General features: G+C 43.8%; 1 protein-coding gene across 4 annotated transcripts in view; it reads right to left on the reverse strand.

Annotated features, from left to right (window-relative positions):
- Nucleotides 1–1203: 1203 nt before the first annotated feature.
- Nucleotides 1204–17294, reverse strand: part of LOC306937797 (RNA-binding motif, single-stranded-interacting protein 3-like) — a 572911-nt gene continuing 556820 nt past the window's right edge. For all 4 annotated transcript variants that reach the window (XM_079521750.1, XM_079521751.1, XM_079521749.1 and 1 more), the window contains 3 exons: nucleotides 8879–8965; nucleotides 3589–3701; nucleotides 1204–2197 (listed from right to left, as the gene is read on the reverse strand). In XM_079521750.1, the coding sequence (XP_079377876.1) occupies nucleotides 2194–2197; nucleotides 3589–3701; nucleotides 8879–8965 (204 nt within the window). In that variant the 3' untranslated portion in view covers nucleotides 1204–2193. The remainder of the gene's footprint in view (nucleotides 2198–3588; nucleotides 3702–8878; nucleotides 8966–17294) is intronic.

A 17294-nucleotide genomic window follows, 5' to 3' on the forward strand; every position in this document is an offset into this window, starting at 1 on the left:
TGTAGTAGGACTGCCACTAGGGAGTTTGAGATTTGTGTGTGTGTGTGTGTGTGTGTGTGTGTGTGTGTTTGAGGATCATAAGCATCGAGGGTCTCAATGTATGTGTGTGTAGTGTACATTCGTGTGCGCGCTCGCGTGTGTGTGTGTGTGTGTGTGTGGTGGGCACGTGTGTGAGACAATTTGAACGACCGCGGGAGGTTTATAGCTTAAAAAACTGTGTGTAAATGAAGAAGGTTTAAGAGCTAATAGCAGATTAAGGACTGGTCCGGCCAACAAGGTCAAAAAAAAAAAAGAACACAACAATGACAATTAGCAACAACGTCAACAACAACAGTATCAACATTAACGAACATCGACAGCAACGACAACATCATAACGACTCAAACTGGAGAAACCAAAAAACTAAACGGAGAGAAGAAAACAAAATCAGAACAGAAATAAAACTCTGGTTGAGAGTGGCTTCATCTTTGGTATAAAAATGGCCGTCCTCGGGCTGCATTGATCCACAACTAGGAAAGACTACAGAAATTGTCAACAATTTCTTCTATTGCTTCTGCGCTGATTGGTTTAAACCGTATAAGCTTCTACTGTATCTACTGTTTTTTTTACACTGCCAGAAATGTTTTTTTTTCTATTACATTTTTTTATTCATTTTAAAACTTTTTTTCACCTTTCTTTTTTTCCTTCTTCTTCTTCTTCTTCTTCTTGCGGTGTGTGACAAGCAAAGCGGGCTAAAAAGGTCGCAAAGCTTATATAAAAACAAATAAAACGTCGCAGATAAAAAGCACTAAACGTCGTCGACGGCGCGATCGCTCTCGCCGTGGGAAAAAAAACCTCAACTCAAATTGTACGATGATGATAATAGAAAACAAGTTCAGCATCATCTGCGCCTGGACTGGACGGGTCGGCTTCGTCGTCGTTCCACGCGCGACGCCGAGCCCGTACCCGCCGTCGGGTGTTTTCTTTAATTAACGCTTGATTTCTTCCTGGTGTGAAAAATCTCTTCAAAGCTTTGCCCCCCCCCCCCCCTCCCCCCCTCAAGTCCCCGCCCCTTTCCCTCCCTCCCCCGACACACATCTATAGTTTCCTTCAGACACTCGTTTATCTCCAACATAATTATTTATCAAAGTTTTCTTCTAATGAAGAAATGGAAAAAGAAAGCACTCTTCTCTATTAAATCTGTACAGCTTATGTGATAGACTCTTTCTTTTTTTCTTCTTCTTTCTCCTCTATAGATCAATGTCTGCTCCCTCGCTCCAGCTGAGCGGTCCGAGGGATTTTGTTTAGAACTTTTTATTTTTTTGTATTTTTTTTTGTATTTTGTATTTTTTTTTTGTAACTTTTTTTTGCTTTGATACATTTTTTTGTCATTATTTCTTTTTCAACGAGGCGTGAAGACTCTGAACTCTGTAAAAAGTTTCTTCAAATTAAGGCCATGAAGATTGGAGAAACTAAAACAAGAAAAAAAATAGTAAAAACACAACAACCCCATTTTGTTTTGTTTTTTTAGAGATATATCTAGAAAACTAAAATTTAACACTAGAACATAAAAAAGAGGTGAAAAGAAATAGTAGCTTTAATATCCGAGGAAGACAATCTCTGTGTATCGCAAATACGTGACTCCTCCCTCTGTTTGTTTTTATCTAATTACAAAATAAACCACCTCTTCTCCTGCGTTCAACAGATGTCGTTTTTTTTGTCTTTTTTTGTTGATATTTTTTAATCTCTATTTTGTTTCTTCTTTTTAATCAGTTGAGAATTTCTCTTTGAGAAAACAGTCTAGGCTTCAGTCCAGCCCTCACTTTCTCAGACGACACAACAACTATTTCACTGTTTTTTTAGTTTAATTTTTTGTTCGTTTTCTATTCTTTTTTTTCTCCTATTTTTCAGCTTTTTTTTTTGTTCTCTCATTCTCCGCTTTCACCTCCTTCTCCTCCGGCTGCACTCTCTCCCTCTCTCTCTCCTTTTATCAGGCCAGGTAGGAAATGAAAACAAAAGTGTCTCTTTTTTTTTTCCTTTTTCTCTTTTCTTTTTCTTTTTTGTGCCTGGGCAATCTGGAAGCAATCCGTCCGTCCACGGTCTTATGTCTCCTGTCTCCTTGTATCCTTTCCTCTCTCCTCATGTCCTCAGTGCAGCCACATCTTCTCCTGTCTCAAGGCAACGCTGTCACAGCGACACTCTGCCAAACAGACGCTATCTGATGAGAGAGGGGGGGGGAGGGAGGGAGAGAGACACACACAGAGGGAGAGGGAGGGAGAGAGAGAGAGAGAGAGAGAGAGAGAGAGGGAGAGAGAGAGAGAGAGAGAGAGAGAGAGAAGGGGGGGAGAAAAGTTATAGAGATACAGTATATAGGACAGACCGACAGCGCTGTCGCTGCCAAGCCGACCCTCATAGTAACAATTTTCTCCGCGGCTCCGCTGCGTAATGACGAGCGCCCGTGTGTGCGTCCTCGCAAACGGCGAAAGTAGCCGATCTGAATGAGGGAGGGGCGGCAGCACAAATATATGCGAGTAGGGCAACCAAATGGTAAGCGACGTCCCTGCAGACCGATGCATGAAAGATGAATTAAGTGAGAAGGAGACAGGGTGGGAGTTAGACAGAACACATATACATAATCACAAATAAACATTAAACCAGCAGAAATGACACAGATAGACAAGCAGGCAGGCGGGCGGACGGGCGGCTGGGCAGGCGGGCAGGCGGGTAGGCAGGCAGGCAGGCATTTTAGCAGGCAGTAAGGCAGGCAGGCAGGCAGGCAGGCAGGCAGGCAGGCAGACAGGCAGTAAGGCAGCCTTGAAATAATGACACAAGCTCCTTCCACAACAATAGTAATTACATTCAATTTCTTACGAATGTAATTGCTTATGTAAATGACCAGGCATGATTTAGGCATGATTTATGATTACTTTTAAGATTACCGGTATGTGATGTTTTTTGCCTTGCTTAGAGAGTATTGTATTGTAATTCATCCAATCCATTATGAAGCAATGTTTTCATAGTAAGATATAGTAAGTAAAACCTGCCTTACTATAATACAAGCTACATATAAAACAAATAAATGGGATAAAATACATATTTTCTGCGGTCTGTATTATCTAAAATATTTCAACAATGTATGAGAACTTCCTTTGCCCCCCCCCCCCCCCCCCCTATATCAGTGGTTCCCAAAGTAGGGTCAGGGGTCATTAATGGAGTTCCAGGGGGTCCCCAGCTAAATTAATTAGGAACCAAATGGACCCTTATGGTTCTGTTACTGTACAAATGGAACCAAATGGACCCTAACGGGATTTGGTTCCATTTGTACACTCTCAGAGTTAAATTAACATTGATTTTACAATACCGGTATAAATTGGGTTTCCCAGAGATAGAAATGCCATTAAATGGGGGTCCGTAGACTAATGCATGTCAAACTGGGGGTCCTTGAAATTAAAAAGGTTCTGTTCGAGCCGTAAAAATCTTCTCTTATGGGGGTCCTTGGCATATATTTTCAAATGCGGGTCCGCAGGCCAATTAGTGTCAATTTGGGGTCCTTGACCTGAAAAAGTTTGGGAACCACTTAGGCCAGTGGCGGGCGGGCGGGCGGCTCACTTGGACTGGTAGGAGTACGCTGGGACGTGCTCCACTTGGCTCTCCACCTGCTGACCGCCGCTCACCTCCTGAGACGAGGGCGCCGTCTGGGGGGAGGAGTCAGACACCACGCCCTGGAAACACAACCACATTGTTACACTACTAACTGTACGTGTACGTCCGTAATCCGCGTAACTCCGAGAACCGTTCCCCCCAACCGACTTCAAAGTCGACACACGCATTCCACAACCCCACAGGGAGTGCAGTGCCCGGTGTCGAGTCCGTCGGACAGCCGGTTACTCCAGAACCAGCACAAAAGTCTAAGCCCGGGCTCTGGACCTGATCACCCCTATATCTCCATATATGGAGCTGGCCTGTTCTGACATCTGCATATTTGGGCATGCCTGACAAAGAACTCCATATATGGGCATAAAGGGGACACGGATATAATAACTGGGGTGGGGCATCCATTTCCAACTTGCATCGTTCCAAGTAGGCCGCTCTATAGTAAAATCAGTGGTGGGGAAAAAGTACTCGCATGTTTTACTGGTCGCAACTCGAACGGCCCCGAGTCGGCTAAGCGAACTTCGCAACGTTCGACACGGCAACTCGCTCGCTTTAGCTCGCTCGGTGGTGTCTCTCTCGCGTGGCTCAAGTTCGCTTGAGGCGGCGGGCGTCCGTCGCGGTCTAGTCCATAGAGTTATATACTAACAAGCGCCCAATCAGCGCCCATCGACTCCCATGCAGGCTCAGCAAAAAAGGGAGTCTCGTGCGGGAGACTCCAAACATCCTGATGGAGTAACCCGCTTGGTCGGTGGAGACATTTACCTCTAATGAGCTTCATTCAGTACTACTTCCCAACCAGTAGGGGTCCTACTAGCAGACACCTGCAAGGTCTAAATGGAAGAGTAGGAACCACCTCCAACCACTGCAGATATGCTAGTCATATTGTATTAACATAAATAGAATTGTATTCATTAAAGTTAGTTATGGATTATTATCGTTTTAGTTACAAATGGACTGATGAGTATAGTTGACTGTGTGGTGTGATTTTTGCAGCTCGGTGGCCTTGTGGTTGGAATGTCTGCCCTGAGACTGGGAGGTTGAGGGTTCAAAATCCCCGCCGTACTAAATATGTATAGCTAAATGTCTCCCTGCTTGGCACTCGGCATCAAGGATTGGATTTAGTGATGCACAATTAATCGGTAGCATAATTGGAATAGGCCATAATGGCCATAAAAATATCGGAACGGTCTCAAAATAATACAGATTATTTAATAATTTAAAAAAAAATCATCAATGACTTCAATGTAAATCAAAAGTGTCTAGTACCTCTAGTCTAGAGCAAAAGCCAAATCAAATATGATGTAAAATCTTAATCGTTTACCCGCCAGGAACATAGGAATTTTAAAACGTAGAATCTTGTAGCCTGCCACAAACGGAAAAGCCGTTTTAACAGCGATGTATTCATTAATGCATGTTTTAATACGATCGTATCGAAATCTACCGTCAGTTAGCTTTGTTATGCTTCTGACACAATGGGCGCGGCCATTTTGAAAATGCGCGCGCATCCACTAACATTGCAGGCTCTGTTTTCAGACGGCTTTATCTCACAGAAGCGACATTGCAGAGGACGCTTTGTCCCAGACAAGCGTTTTCAACGGCCTGTAGCAGGCGCTGTGATACTCGCGGTCCACTTTTTCCACCACCGACCGAGAGAACGAGCACCAGCTTCGTCAACACACACGGAATGGTTTCTATAGTAAAATGCGATACGGATATTTGGCTCTTCAAAGTAAGTGTCACGCGTGATTAAACCATGGCAATACGCAATCGAGGGATTAATTAATGGCGGCAGGCTAAGAGTTAAGTAAAAATAAACTTTACATTTTTCTACATTTAATTTGTGTATACTCATCTCATTCAGTAGTCATTCAGTTGTGAAAACAAACACTTGGAAAAGAGTATAGGCTATTTATTGATTGATTTCATACTTTATTAACAGGCTTTGGGCCTAGGCTTGTTTCCATTGTGGTCCTCTGTATAATATCGGAATCGGTCAGAATCTGTATCGGCAGATATGACCCTGCAAATAATCGGAGATCGGATATCGGTCATAATTTCAGAATCGTGCATGTGTAATCAAGCTGCCTCACGCTATACGGAAACAGAGACAGGCTCCTGACCTATGGGCCTCGTTCCCAAGGCTACTTGTCTTGTTACTGCATGGCTAAGTACAATTTATTATCCAAAGTAAATAAATATACACAAAATGTTTCAGTACAGAATTTTTCAATCAAGCTAAGACAAGATAAGACCTATATTGATCCTGTGAGGGAAATTCAGTCTTCCTGTAAAGAGCCCACCGAGCATTGTTCATTGTTCGGCCATTAGACGCCTAACATGTCTAAATGGCCGTCTAAAACCGGGTTATTATAACTGGTGTAAAAGGGAACGTTTATTGGCGGTCTATAGGCTTAGATTAGATGTTGAAACATCATTTCAACAGCTATACTGTATATAGACGGCCTATATAAATAGACGCTTAAAAACAGGGAAAATATAGACAGTCGCTTTAGACGCTTAAAAAAATGGAGTCAATGTCTATAAGCTAAACCTAGACCGCTAAAAACGTTCACTTTTAGACCACTTATAACCCGGTTTAGGCTGACGTCTAATAGGCGACGGTTGCTCACTAGGAGAGTCTCGACACTGCAGCCTGTAGGAGAGTCTCGACACTGCAGCCTGCACAAAACTTTTACACAGAAAAAGTTGAGTGACTCTGGACTGGACAAAGCTATTCTTCACATCAAACGCGGGCAGGCTGCTCCTCTGAAGCCCCCCCGCCCCTCCCCCCCCATATCGTGGACTCATTTCAATCACCTTTTTAACAAGCTCTCAAGGACACTGAGCGTCTGTCCATACATCAGCCCCCCAGACACAAACTGTCCACCGTGCTGCGTCTCTGCACTGATATACACCCTGGTGCTGCCGAGGAGGAGGCAAGACGCCATGAAATAGGTAGGAATAGCCCTGGGCCAAAATAAAACTACGTCGGCTCTTCTCTCTCCCTCTCCCCCCCTCTCTCTCTCTCTCTCTCTCTCTATCTCTCTCTCTGTCTCTCCGCTCCATCCTGCTTCGTGGACAGGAAGCGAACTAGCTCCCTCCCACGGCGTGAAAGAGAGACGGACAGAGAGAGAGAGAGAGATGGATGATTCTGTCAAGATGCTGTCATGGCTGGAGGCAGGCGGGCTAAGCAGAGTCCTATAGCAGGCTGAAGGATGTGCGTGTTTCCTGCGGTACACGTGCGGCCGTGTCTTCACATGCTCTGCTGGACCAGCCAGCCGGCCAGCCAGAGAGAAAGAGACAGAGAGAGGAAGAGAGAGAGAGAGAGGGAGAGAGAGAGGGAGAGGGAGAGGGAGAGGGAGAGGGAGAGGGAGAGGGAGAGAGAGAGAGGATGGCTCCACCGCCAGTGTCTCACTTTAGCTCCTGTCATCTGATACACGGCTGATAGCAGCACTGTCAGCCACCAGACAGCAGCCTGTGCTCACTTTTAATTCTTGCCCGGCCGCATGACTTACCTGACTGACTAGCTATAGCGGAGTAGCTGGCTGGGTTACTGTCTGGCTGCATGGCTGACTATCTGGCTGTCTGTCTCACTGGATGAGTGGCTGGATGACTGACTATCTGGCTGTCTGTCTCACTGGATGAGTGGCTGGATGACTGACTATCTGGCTGGCTGGCTGACTGGCTGGCTGGCTGGCTGGCTGGCTGACTGGCTGGCTGACTGACTAGCTGAATGACTGACTGGCTGGCTAGCTGACTGACTAGCTGAATGACTGACTGACTGGCTGGCTGGCTAGCTAACTGACTAGCTGAATGAATGACTGACTGGTTGGCTGGCTGGCTAGCTGACTGACTAGCTGAATGACTGACTGACTGGCTGGCTGGCTAGCTGACTGACTAGCTGAATGACTGACTGACTGGCTGGCTGGCTAGCTGACTGACTGACTGACTGACTGACTGACTGACTGGCTAACTGACTGACTAGCTGAATGCCTGACTGACTGACTGACTGACTGGCTGGCTGGTTGGCTAGTTGACTGACTAGCAGACTGGCTGACTGGCTGACTGACTGAGTGATTATCTGGCTGGAGTCCATGCTCGTCATTTGTCAGGACAACCTGCCATGGAGCTCACGACGCGGCGATGCCAACAGAACGAGTGACAAAGTCTTTGTCGTGTGTCTTTCTGAGATACTGTAAAAGTTGTGAGTCATGCGCTTGGCTTGCACTTTCCAGCCTCATTATTCCCACAGAACGACCAGGGCATTTGTTTGGAGAATGAGAGCAATTTTCTAGCTTACATCCAACTATGTGATCTGTCGGTTTAATGGCCACACACCCACACTGCATGGTGTGCTGCTGCTGATGTGTTCCTTTATTGTGTACTGTATTACTGTGTATTCTGTACCCTGTATATATACAGTACACTGTATGCGTACTTTACCCTGTGTACTTTCATCATGTTCCCCGTGTATGATAGAGGGTATGCGTGTGACATCATCATCATACCTGAACTTATGCGGGAACGCCTATACTGAGTTGCAAAATAAAATACTTTCTGGACTTGACAGCCCAAACAGAAAAGTCCTCACTGATTGCATTAAACAACGTTAAACGACGTTAAACTTACTTTTAAACTCACATCACCACTCACTTTATGCACCCTGCGTAGTGCGTACTACTGCAGTGGTTCTCAAAGTGAGCTCCAATGTTGACTTTAAAGGGCCACTTCACCCCTTTTGCAACCAGAGCTTATTTTAATGATGTTTAGGACACTTTCCTTGTGTTTTTATGTGTGTAATATAGTTTTTTAGATGTATATTTTAGTCATGGCGCCATGTTCATGACCAAAAACCTGGGTCATTTATGTATGCATTGCTAACCACAGAGGGACTATATACATTTCAGTCATTTGAAAATAGCCGATCTACAAGCTCACAATGCGACACATTGTGAGCTTGCAGATCTGCTATATCCAGAAGTTTTTATACATTTGAAAAAGTGTGAAATGGGACATTCTGCATAATGAGTACTTTTGGTAGGCTACTTTAAGTACATTGACTCAAGTCAATGTTGAATTCAGGCCATGTACTTGTGACGGAGTATTTCTACATTGCAGTATAGTGATACCTTTTTACTTAAATAAAACAAGCGAGTACTTTTTCCCCCCACCACCGATGCTGTGTGTTCAGTGTGCTATACTGTACATATGTACAGTGTACTAGGTGCAGCTGTGTCTTACTTACTTCCACAGGGAGTGAAGGAGGCACCGCAGCGTACTGGGGGATGTAGGTCCCTTGCATAGGTGCTGCGGCCGCTGCAGCAGTCATGTACTGGAAACAAACACACAAGAAAACAAACATTATAGAAGAATGACGCGCATGCACTGAAGGAAGCATGAGGTCAGCCCGTTGCTCTCCCCAGGTTGTAGAGTGAGTGTAGAGTCCAGGATTGCATTAGATAATTGACAAAAAAATGGGATACAAATTATTTTTTTAAAAAGAAGAAAAACCCAACCGACTCATACTCAGCCTTAGACTATGATGTTGACACTAGCACCCGCAACTCTGATTTATTGGATTGGCTTTTATCAAGTTAGAAAATAAAACAATAAAATGCATCTAATCTAATTTGAAACACATTCTTACAGTTGGCTTCATATCTGAAGTATGCTTTATTATTGTTGTCAAAATAAAAATAGCCAATCTACAGTAGGCCTACAAGCTCATACAGCGCACTCTACTTATGAATATTTTCTTTGTTTGTTGACTAGAGTTCATGACAAATAATAACCTTCTCCTGTATAGATTTAAATCAGTTTGAACCAAATCAACATAGTGTCCCTATTCTGATCATGACATTCTAGGTGATCAATTAAAATAACTTTGTTTATTCTGTTATTTATGTCTCATTAATACTAGTAATTGAAAAGTGTTAGCAGGTGTATCACTGCAAATGAGGCTCTGGTCTCTGGGAATAAAGGTACATGAATAAAGGTGTTATTTAATTGATTGATTAAGTGACAAATGATTGATTGATTGATTGATTGATTGATTGATTGATTGATTGATTGATTGATTTAAAAATAGACTCTTACAACAGTTCTTGCCATACATCTTATCAGTGCCGACAGCATTTGTCTTAAATAAATCAATTATAATATATGCCATAGTATGTCAAGACAATGCTATTACAGATTCCTCAGACATTTGCAGATGCAAAACATGCCCTTCATTCCTCTGTGTTCCCACAGAGGGTCCACTGATCCACAAAAGACACACACACTGACAACAAGGATGTCAAAACCGACAACAATCAATGTCGCCCTGTCCAGCAGAAAGTCTCATTTTGCGCCATTATTATCCTATGAAAGGGACAAGACCGAGTGCACGTTATGCCCCCCAACATCCTTAAGGGGGCGATGAAAGAATAGGATTGTGTGGTAATCAGAGCAGAGAGCACTGAAGGCTGACATGAAACAGGAGAAGAAGAGGAACCCTGCTCTTTTGTTCAGACTTCACATGGTAGCAGAATGCTAACTGAGAACATTCAACAACTATAGAGGAAGAGTATAAGGAAAGAGATACACATTAAGCAACTATAGAGGACCTGAGGATGTGCATCTGTGTCACCTTATAGCTTTTAACCACTTTAACCATTATTTTAAACTTTAGCAGTTGAAAAATAGCAGATCTACAAGCTGCCACACTACAAGCTTGTAGATCTGCTATTTATTGAAACGTCGTGAAAATGTGTGCAAATCTTTGAATATATTATTTCACACCAAACGTTGGCCGTTAGCCAAGATCTGCTAGCTAGTCCAGGGATGGGCAACTTTGAAGATGGAGAGGGCCACTAGTTCCACACTCACTCCAGAGGGCCACATTGCATATTACTGTCACAGCAATAATAGCTGATATACAAGCTGAAAACGCTTCACATTGCGACACGTTTTGACCTTGTAGATCTGCTATTTTTTCTATATTTGAATTGAAATTCTGAATTATTTTTTTGGCTATTTTTGAATTGGAATCCTGAAAGGCATTTTTTTAATTTAATTTCAAATGAATTTAGTTATACTTTAAACGTTACTTTAAACTTAAATACAAATACATTGGACATACAAAAATATAATAACATTTTAATACTAAGCTACTAATATAGACGTGGGTCATGTTTGCATGTTTGGAATTGCAACAGCTGAAATAAATATATCAGTATTACGATATTAATCTGAGGGCCGGCAGTTGCCCATGTATGAGGTAGACCACTGGGAAATGGATTGCTGAGGCGCAGTGCAACACCTAGTCACCTACCATCAGCTCCCACTTGTCGCACCCAAGCGGTTGCTACTCAATCGAACCCATGACCCATGACCTTGTAGTCATACCCGGACACAAATGTCAGATAAATCAGCAGGAAGCCTCGCCCCGTGGCTCTGCCCCTTCCTGACACTTTGTCGGCCCAACGGAAATAGGAAGCACAAACCCTTTTTATCCTTCACTTTCTTTCCGTATAAACAAAGTAATCTTCATCTTTAGATCTTCTTCTCAGGAGTCACATCTACAGAATTGTATAAGCGATCGCACTCTCTTGAATGGTTACCACATACCACATGGACTGTAATGCCAGACAGCGAGTACCCTGTGTGTGTGTGTGTGTGTGTGTGTGTGTGTGTGTGTGTGTGTGTGTGTGTGTGTGTGTGTGTGTGTGTGTGTGTGTGTGTGTGTGTGTGTGTGTGTGTGTGTGTGTGTGTGTAGTTGTGAGTGCCAACTGTCCCCACAAGCATGCAGACATGGTGGGGATAATTGTCCTAGTCCCAAGAACATGGTTGTTTTATGGTTAAAATAAAAAAATGTGGGAAGTAGGAAAAGATCAACACCAACCTGGGCAGTGTTTTCGTCGACTAATGCTATGACTGAAAAAATGTTCTTCGACTACCTTTATTCACTGACAAACTAAATGGAAACTAAATACGATGACTAAAACTAAGACTAAATATGTTGACAATTTCGTCAACAAATAAAAACTGGACCAAAATGTTTAGGTTAGGAAGGGACTAGTGGACAAGAGATCCAGTATAAGTCATTTTACACTTGGTTTGCATGTTGAAAATAGCAGATCTACAAGCTCACAACGCATAGATCGGCTATTTTCAGCAAGTATAGAATCAGCCATTACGACGGCATCAAGGCCCGCCAAAATACATTTCAGTCGACTAAATCAACTGTAGATTTAGTCGACTAAAATCTTATGATATTTAGTCGACTAAAACTAGACTAACATTAAGACATTCCATGTGACTAAAATGTAACTAAAACGAAACTATTAAAGAGACTGTGACTAAAACTAAAATCTAAATTTTGCCGTCACTGGTTGGGATTGGGATTAGGCATCCCGCGAGGTTATAGGTTTTATGAGGTTGCAATTTGAGCCATAGTTGATTTCTACGTATAGTTGCACCCTGACTCCGGTGTTGTGCACTGGACATAGCCAATCTACAAGCTTGTAGATTGTAAGAAACAAAAAGGCTTTCATCCATCGTCCTAAAATGCCAATTTCCTCACAATTATACTAATACAATCGCATGTGCGTGCGCGCATGTGCGTGTCTGTGTGTGAGTGTCGGTGTGTGCATGCGTGTGTGTGCATGCGTGTGTGTGAGGTGTCAGGTTTGCAGACAGCCTTGGCTATGGGCCCAGTGGTGCTGCTAGTGGAGTGTCATTACTGACGGCCTCAGCTCTGCCGGGCGCTGCTAATGAGAGGAGCTAAAGGCCACAGACATGGGTGATTAACTCCGCTACTACCATCACTGCTAGCTGCTAGCTAACATACTGTACACACACACACAAACACGACGCACGCACGCACGCACGCACGCAATATGCGTCCATATGCAATATGGGCATATGGGGTTTGTTTATGTTTAGTGATGTCAGAGTGACCTGGCCGTGGTCCTGCATATATGGGCGTATAAGGGTTTTGTCAGTCTATATATGGGTGTAAGGGTTTTGTCGGTCTATATATGGGCGTAAGGGGTTTTGTCGGTCTATATATGGGCGTAAGAGGTTTGCCCGTCTATATATGGGCGTAAAGGGTTTGTCCGTCTATATATGGGCGTAAGGGGTTTGTCGGTCTATATATGGGCGTAAGGGGTTTGTCGGTCTATATATGGGCGTAAGGGGTTTGCCCGTCTATATATGGGCGTAAGGGGTTTGTCGGTCTATATATGAGCGTATGGGGTTTGCCCGTCTATATATGTGCGTAAGGGGTTTGCCCGTCCTCCCTTAGGCCAATTTTAATACAGGGTTTGTAAACTCTCAGAGAGAGTTAAATTAACACCGAGGATTGTATTGGTTTCGTGGGTGTACTGGGATATCCTTTGCCTTTTGTTGGTCCTTCATTTCAATTGTGAAACATTTCCAAACAGCCCTCAGCACAACAGCACCGTTTTCTTTGATGAGATGCCAATCTTCTCCTTCCATCTATATCTCTCTCAATTCAAAGGAGCTTTATTGGCATGAGAAAACGTACGTTTACATTGCCAAAGCAGAAGTGGAACAAAATCAAAATAAAACAATGTATTTACAAATAAATATTGGATATAAATAGGAATTAAATAAAGGTGTACACAGAGATGTGTTACATTAACACTTTGGGTAATACTAATCTTGTGAAACTATAAAAAGATGATTCAATGTTCTTGCATTCACTTAGTATAAAAACATTTGCGACAAGTAGCAGCAATTTATTCAAATGTAATTGAATTAAAGTTAGTTGCTGTGTTTATATAACAAAACTTCTATGCCGAGGTCATTTGCTGTAAGTAGTGTAGGGTATAAACAGCGTACACACAATGATTTGTATTCCTTAAGGTGCTTGTATTCCATTTGAATTGACTGGTGTCTAGAACCGTTCCTGAGGCTCTGCACTTGCCATCTTTTGCAAGCCAACACCGTGAACTAGATTATTGAGGTTGCTATTTTTCCACAACAGAAGGTCTCAATAGTGCTGGGAAGGAGAATAAAAAGAAGTGATAATCCCAAATCTACTGAAATAAACTATATTTTGACAATACTGTACTGCTACAGTAACAAACAACGAAACAACATACACGACTAATGCTATATGCAGTGACACTGAACGCACAGCGCTAACACAACAAAATGCACACACACACACACACACACACACACAACTACTGCGAACACACATTGATGTAGGCCTACTGTAAGCACACGCGCTTGTGTGTGTGTGTGCATGTGACTGACTGCACACGCACCATGCTCGTCCATATGTGAGGGTATAGTATCGCACGATGAAGTCTGCCACACTTAACATGAAGTGAGATATGGCACACGCGCGCTCTCTCTCCTCCCCTGATCCTCTCCCCAGTAAAAGGCGTTGGTTAGCTTCTCAGATTGGTGCGAATGACCTTATCCCTGTCAGGAGGACTGAACCCTTTGCATACCAATTTCCCCAAGACCTTTAATATGGCTTCTCTCTCTCTCTCTCTCTCTCTCTCTCTCTCTCTCTCTCTCTCTCTCTCTCTCTCTCTCTCTCTCTCTCTCTCTCTCTCTCTCTCTCTCTCTCTCTCTCTCTCTCTCTCTCTCTCTCTCTCTCTCTCTCTCTCTCTCTCTCTCTCTCTCTCTCTCTCTCTCTCTCTCTCTCTCTCTCTCTCTCTCTCTCTCTCTCTCTCTCTCTCTCTCTCTCTCTCTCTGCCTGCCTCCCTCCCTCTCTCTCTCTCTCTCTCTCTCTCTGCCTCCCTCTCTCCCTGCCTCCCCCCCCACCCCCCATTGCTCGGTAACTTATTCACTCATCTCACCGGAGGATCACAAACCAAGACGAGCAAAGCTGTAATTAGCAGCATCAGGACCCGTCGTGTCAGAGGGTGAGTCACAGTTCATCTAACATGATGTGTGTCTCTCTCTCTCTCTCTCTCTCTGTCTCTGTCTCTCTCTCAGAGCCGGCAAAAAGAAGAAATAGAAAGATTGGAAGACTTAACCCATTTAGACCTGAGGCCGTTTCTTTAAAAAAAAAAAAGTCTTCCAACAGTATTCTGAAAAACATAGGTTTCTATATCAGTGGTTCTTAAACGTTTTCATGTCAAAGACCCCCATAATGTTCTGTATTTGGCCGCGGACCCCCATCTGAAGATATGTTGTTCCAGGGACCCAGTTTCTCCAGGGAATATTTGAGTTAAAAGCGTTCGCTGTTTGTGCCACATTTTCACGATTTTTCAAAAAAATAGAAGATCTACAAGCTCATAGAGCGGCACTCGGTGCCACGATATGAGCTTGTAGATCTGCTATTTTTCATTAGCTAAAGTATATAAACATATTGCTTAAAACACCAAAAGGAGTTCCTGTCCCGAACGGCATAATGAGAAAATTTGATACGATAATATGATTTGATCTGCTGCCTGCTGTAAGTGTTAAGTGGTAAGCTATTGAACTTGTCAGGTGCAGAGGGGGGTCGTGGAGGAGGTGTCAGGACTACTGCTGCTGATATTTTAGCTGTTTTAGAAAAAAGAACAAAAAAGATTGACACATTTTGAATTGTTAAGTGTTTAAGGTACTACACATAGGAGGCTTTTCTAACCGGCCATAAATGCAGTTTCACAGCAGCAATCAGAAACACATCACATCCATACAGATGCAATTTACATGCACACACGTACATAATATGTATACACAATCATGACACACACACACACACACACACACACACACACACACACACACACACACACACACACACACACACACACACACACACACACACACACACACACACACACACACACACACACACCACCCCCCCCGCGCGTGCGTGCGTGCGTGCGTGCGTGCGTGCGTGCGTGCGTGCGTGCGTGCGTGCGTGCGGTCTCTCTTAACGAGGCTGATGTGTGTGGACTTCTTAAACAGCCTCACGGCACCAGTAGGCTTCCTGCTACAGAATGCAGTACAGCGAGACCAAAACTAAAATCCATAAAATGAACGTAACCTCTTTGTACCATGGAGCTCTGGGCCTGCACTCTGGTACAGAATATAAACAACAGCAAGGACTGCAGTTCACAGGGTGCGTCCACTATACTATAGCAGCTGCTGGGACCGTTCTAATTCTAGAATGCTAAGCCCCTAACTAACAGGATGAAGCACAGCATTATGCAGAACAAAAACCTGGGTTCTATATGCACGGCGGCCATATTGGCAAGGCATTTTACTTCCTTCACAGGTGTTACCAATGATGCTAATTAGGGCTCTCTTCCATTTAGTGTAGCCAAGAGACAACATGCACAATATCAGCACGTTTGGCCAGAATGGAACGCAACCTTAATTAGTGTTACTGGGAACCACCTGTGAAGGAAGTAATAAGACGTCACGTGGCCAAATTTCTTGCCAATATGGCCGCCGTGCAATAGAGCCTATCGTCTGTCTGTCTCTGCCCATCCATCCATCCGTCCATCCATCCATCCATCCATCCATCATGTGGACCACATGGGTCCTGGGGGGGGATTTAAGGGGTCCCCGAGGTAACAATTGTATCAAATCCAATACAATCCAGGGTCCGTGGCCCTAATAATGCCTATCAAAACGGAGGGTCCTTGAAATGAAAGGAGGTTGAGAATCAGTGGTCTATAATATCTATAGGAGGACCAGCTGCTATACCTGCTCAGGGTGGGTTATTAATGGTGCAGCGGTCAGGGGAAGCTCTGTGATAGCTATTGATCTAAGCTGTATAGTAGACCTTCAGACAGCACAGGGGAAACACACAACCCTGCTACTGGTTGAATAACAATGCAACACTGTAGCACTTATTAACCAGTACACAGCTCCACCGCATGCAACACTGTAGCACTTATTAACCAGTACAGCTCCACCGCATGCAACACTGTAGCACTTATTAACCAGTACAGCTCTACAGCATGCAAACACTGTAGCACTTATTAACCAGTACACAGCTCCACCGCATGCAAACAATGTAGCACTTATTAACCAGTACACAGCTCCACTGCATGCAAACAATGTAGCACTTATTAACCAGTACACAGCTCCACCGCATGCAAACACTGTAGCACTTATTAACCAGTACAGCTCCACCGCATGCAAACACTGTAGCACTTATTAACCAGTACAGCTCCACCGCATGCAAACACTGTAGCACTTATTAACCAGTACACAGCTCCACCGCATGCAACACTGTAGCACTTATTAACCAGTACAGCTCCACAGCATGCAACACTGTAGCACTTATTAACCAGTACAGCTCTACAGCATGCAAACACTGTAGCACTTATTAACCAGTACAGCTCCACCGCATGCAAACACTGTAGCACTTATTAACCAGTACAGCTCCACCGAATGCAAACACTGTAGCACTTATTAACCAGTACAGCTCCACCGCATGCAACACTGTAGCACTTATTAACCAGTACAGCTCTACAGCATGCAAACACTGTAGCACTTATTAACCAGTACACAGCTCCATTGCATGCAAATACTGATGCACTGTAAAATCATAAATGAGACCTGAAACCCGCCTTTTGGACAAAGTATTTGACTGCACTCTGTTGCTGTTTTTACATTTCTGGCTAATAATCTATTGCACCTGGTGAGAGCATGCAGGAGTGGATCTGGTGAGACGTTGGAGGGGCCAAAAC

Source organism: Electrona antarctica, assembly GCF_951216825.1.
Source record: "Electrona antarctica genome assembly, chromosome: 15".
Lineage (NCBI taxonomy): Eukaryota > Metazoa > Chordata > Actinopteri > Myctophiformes > Myctophidae > Electrona > Electrona antarctica.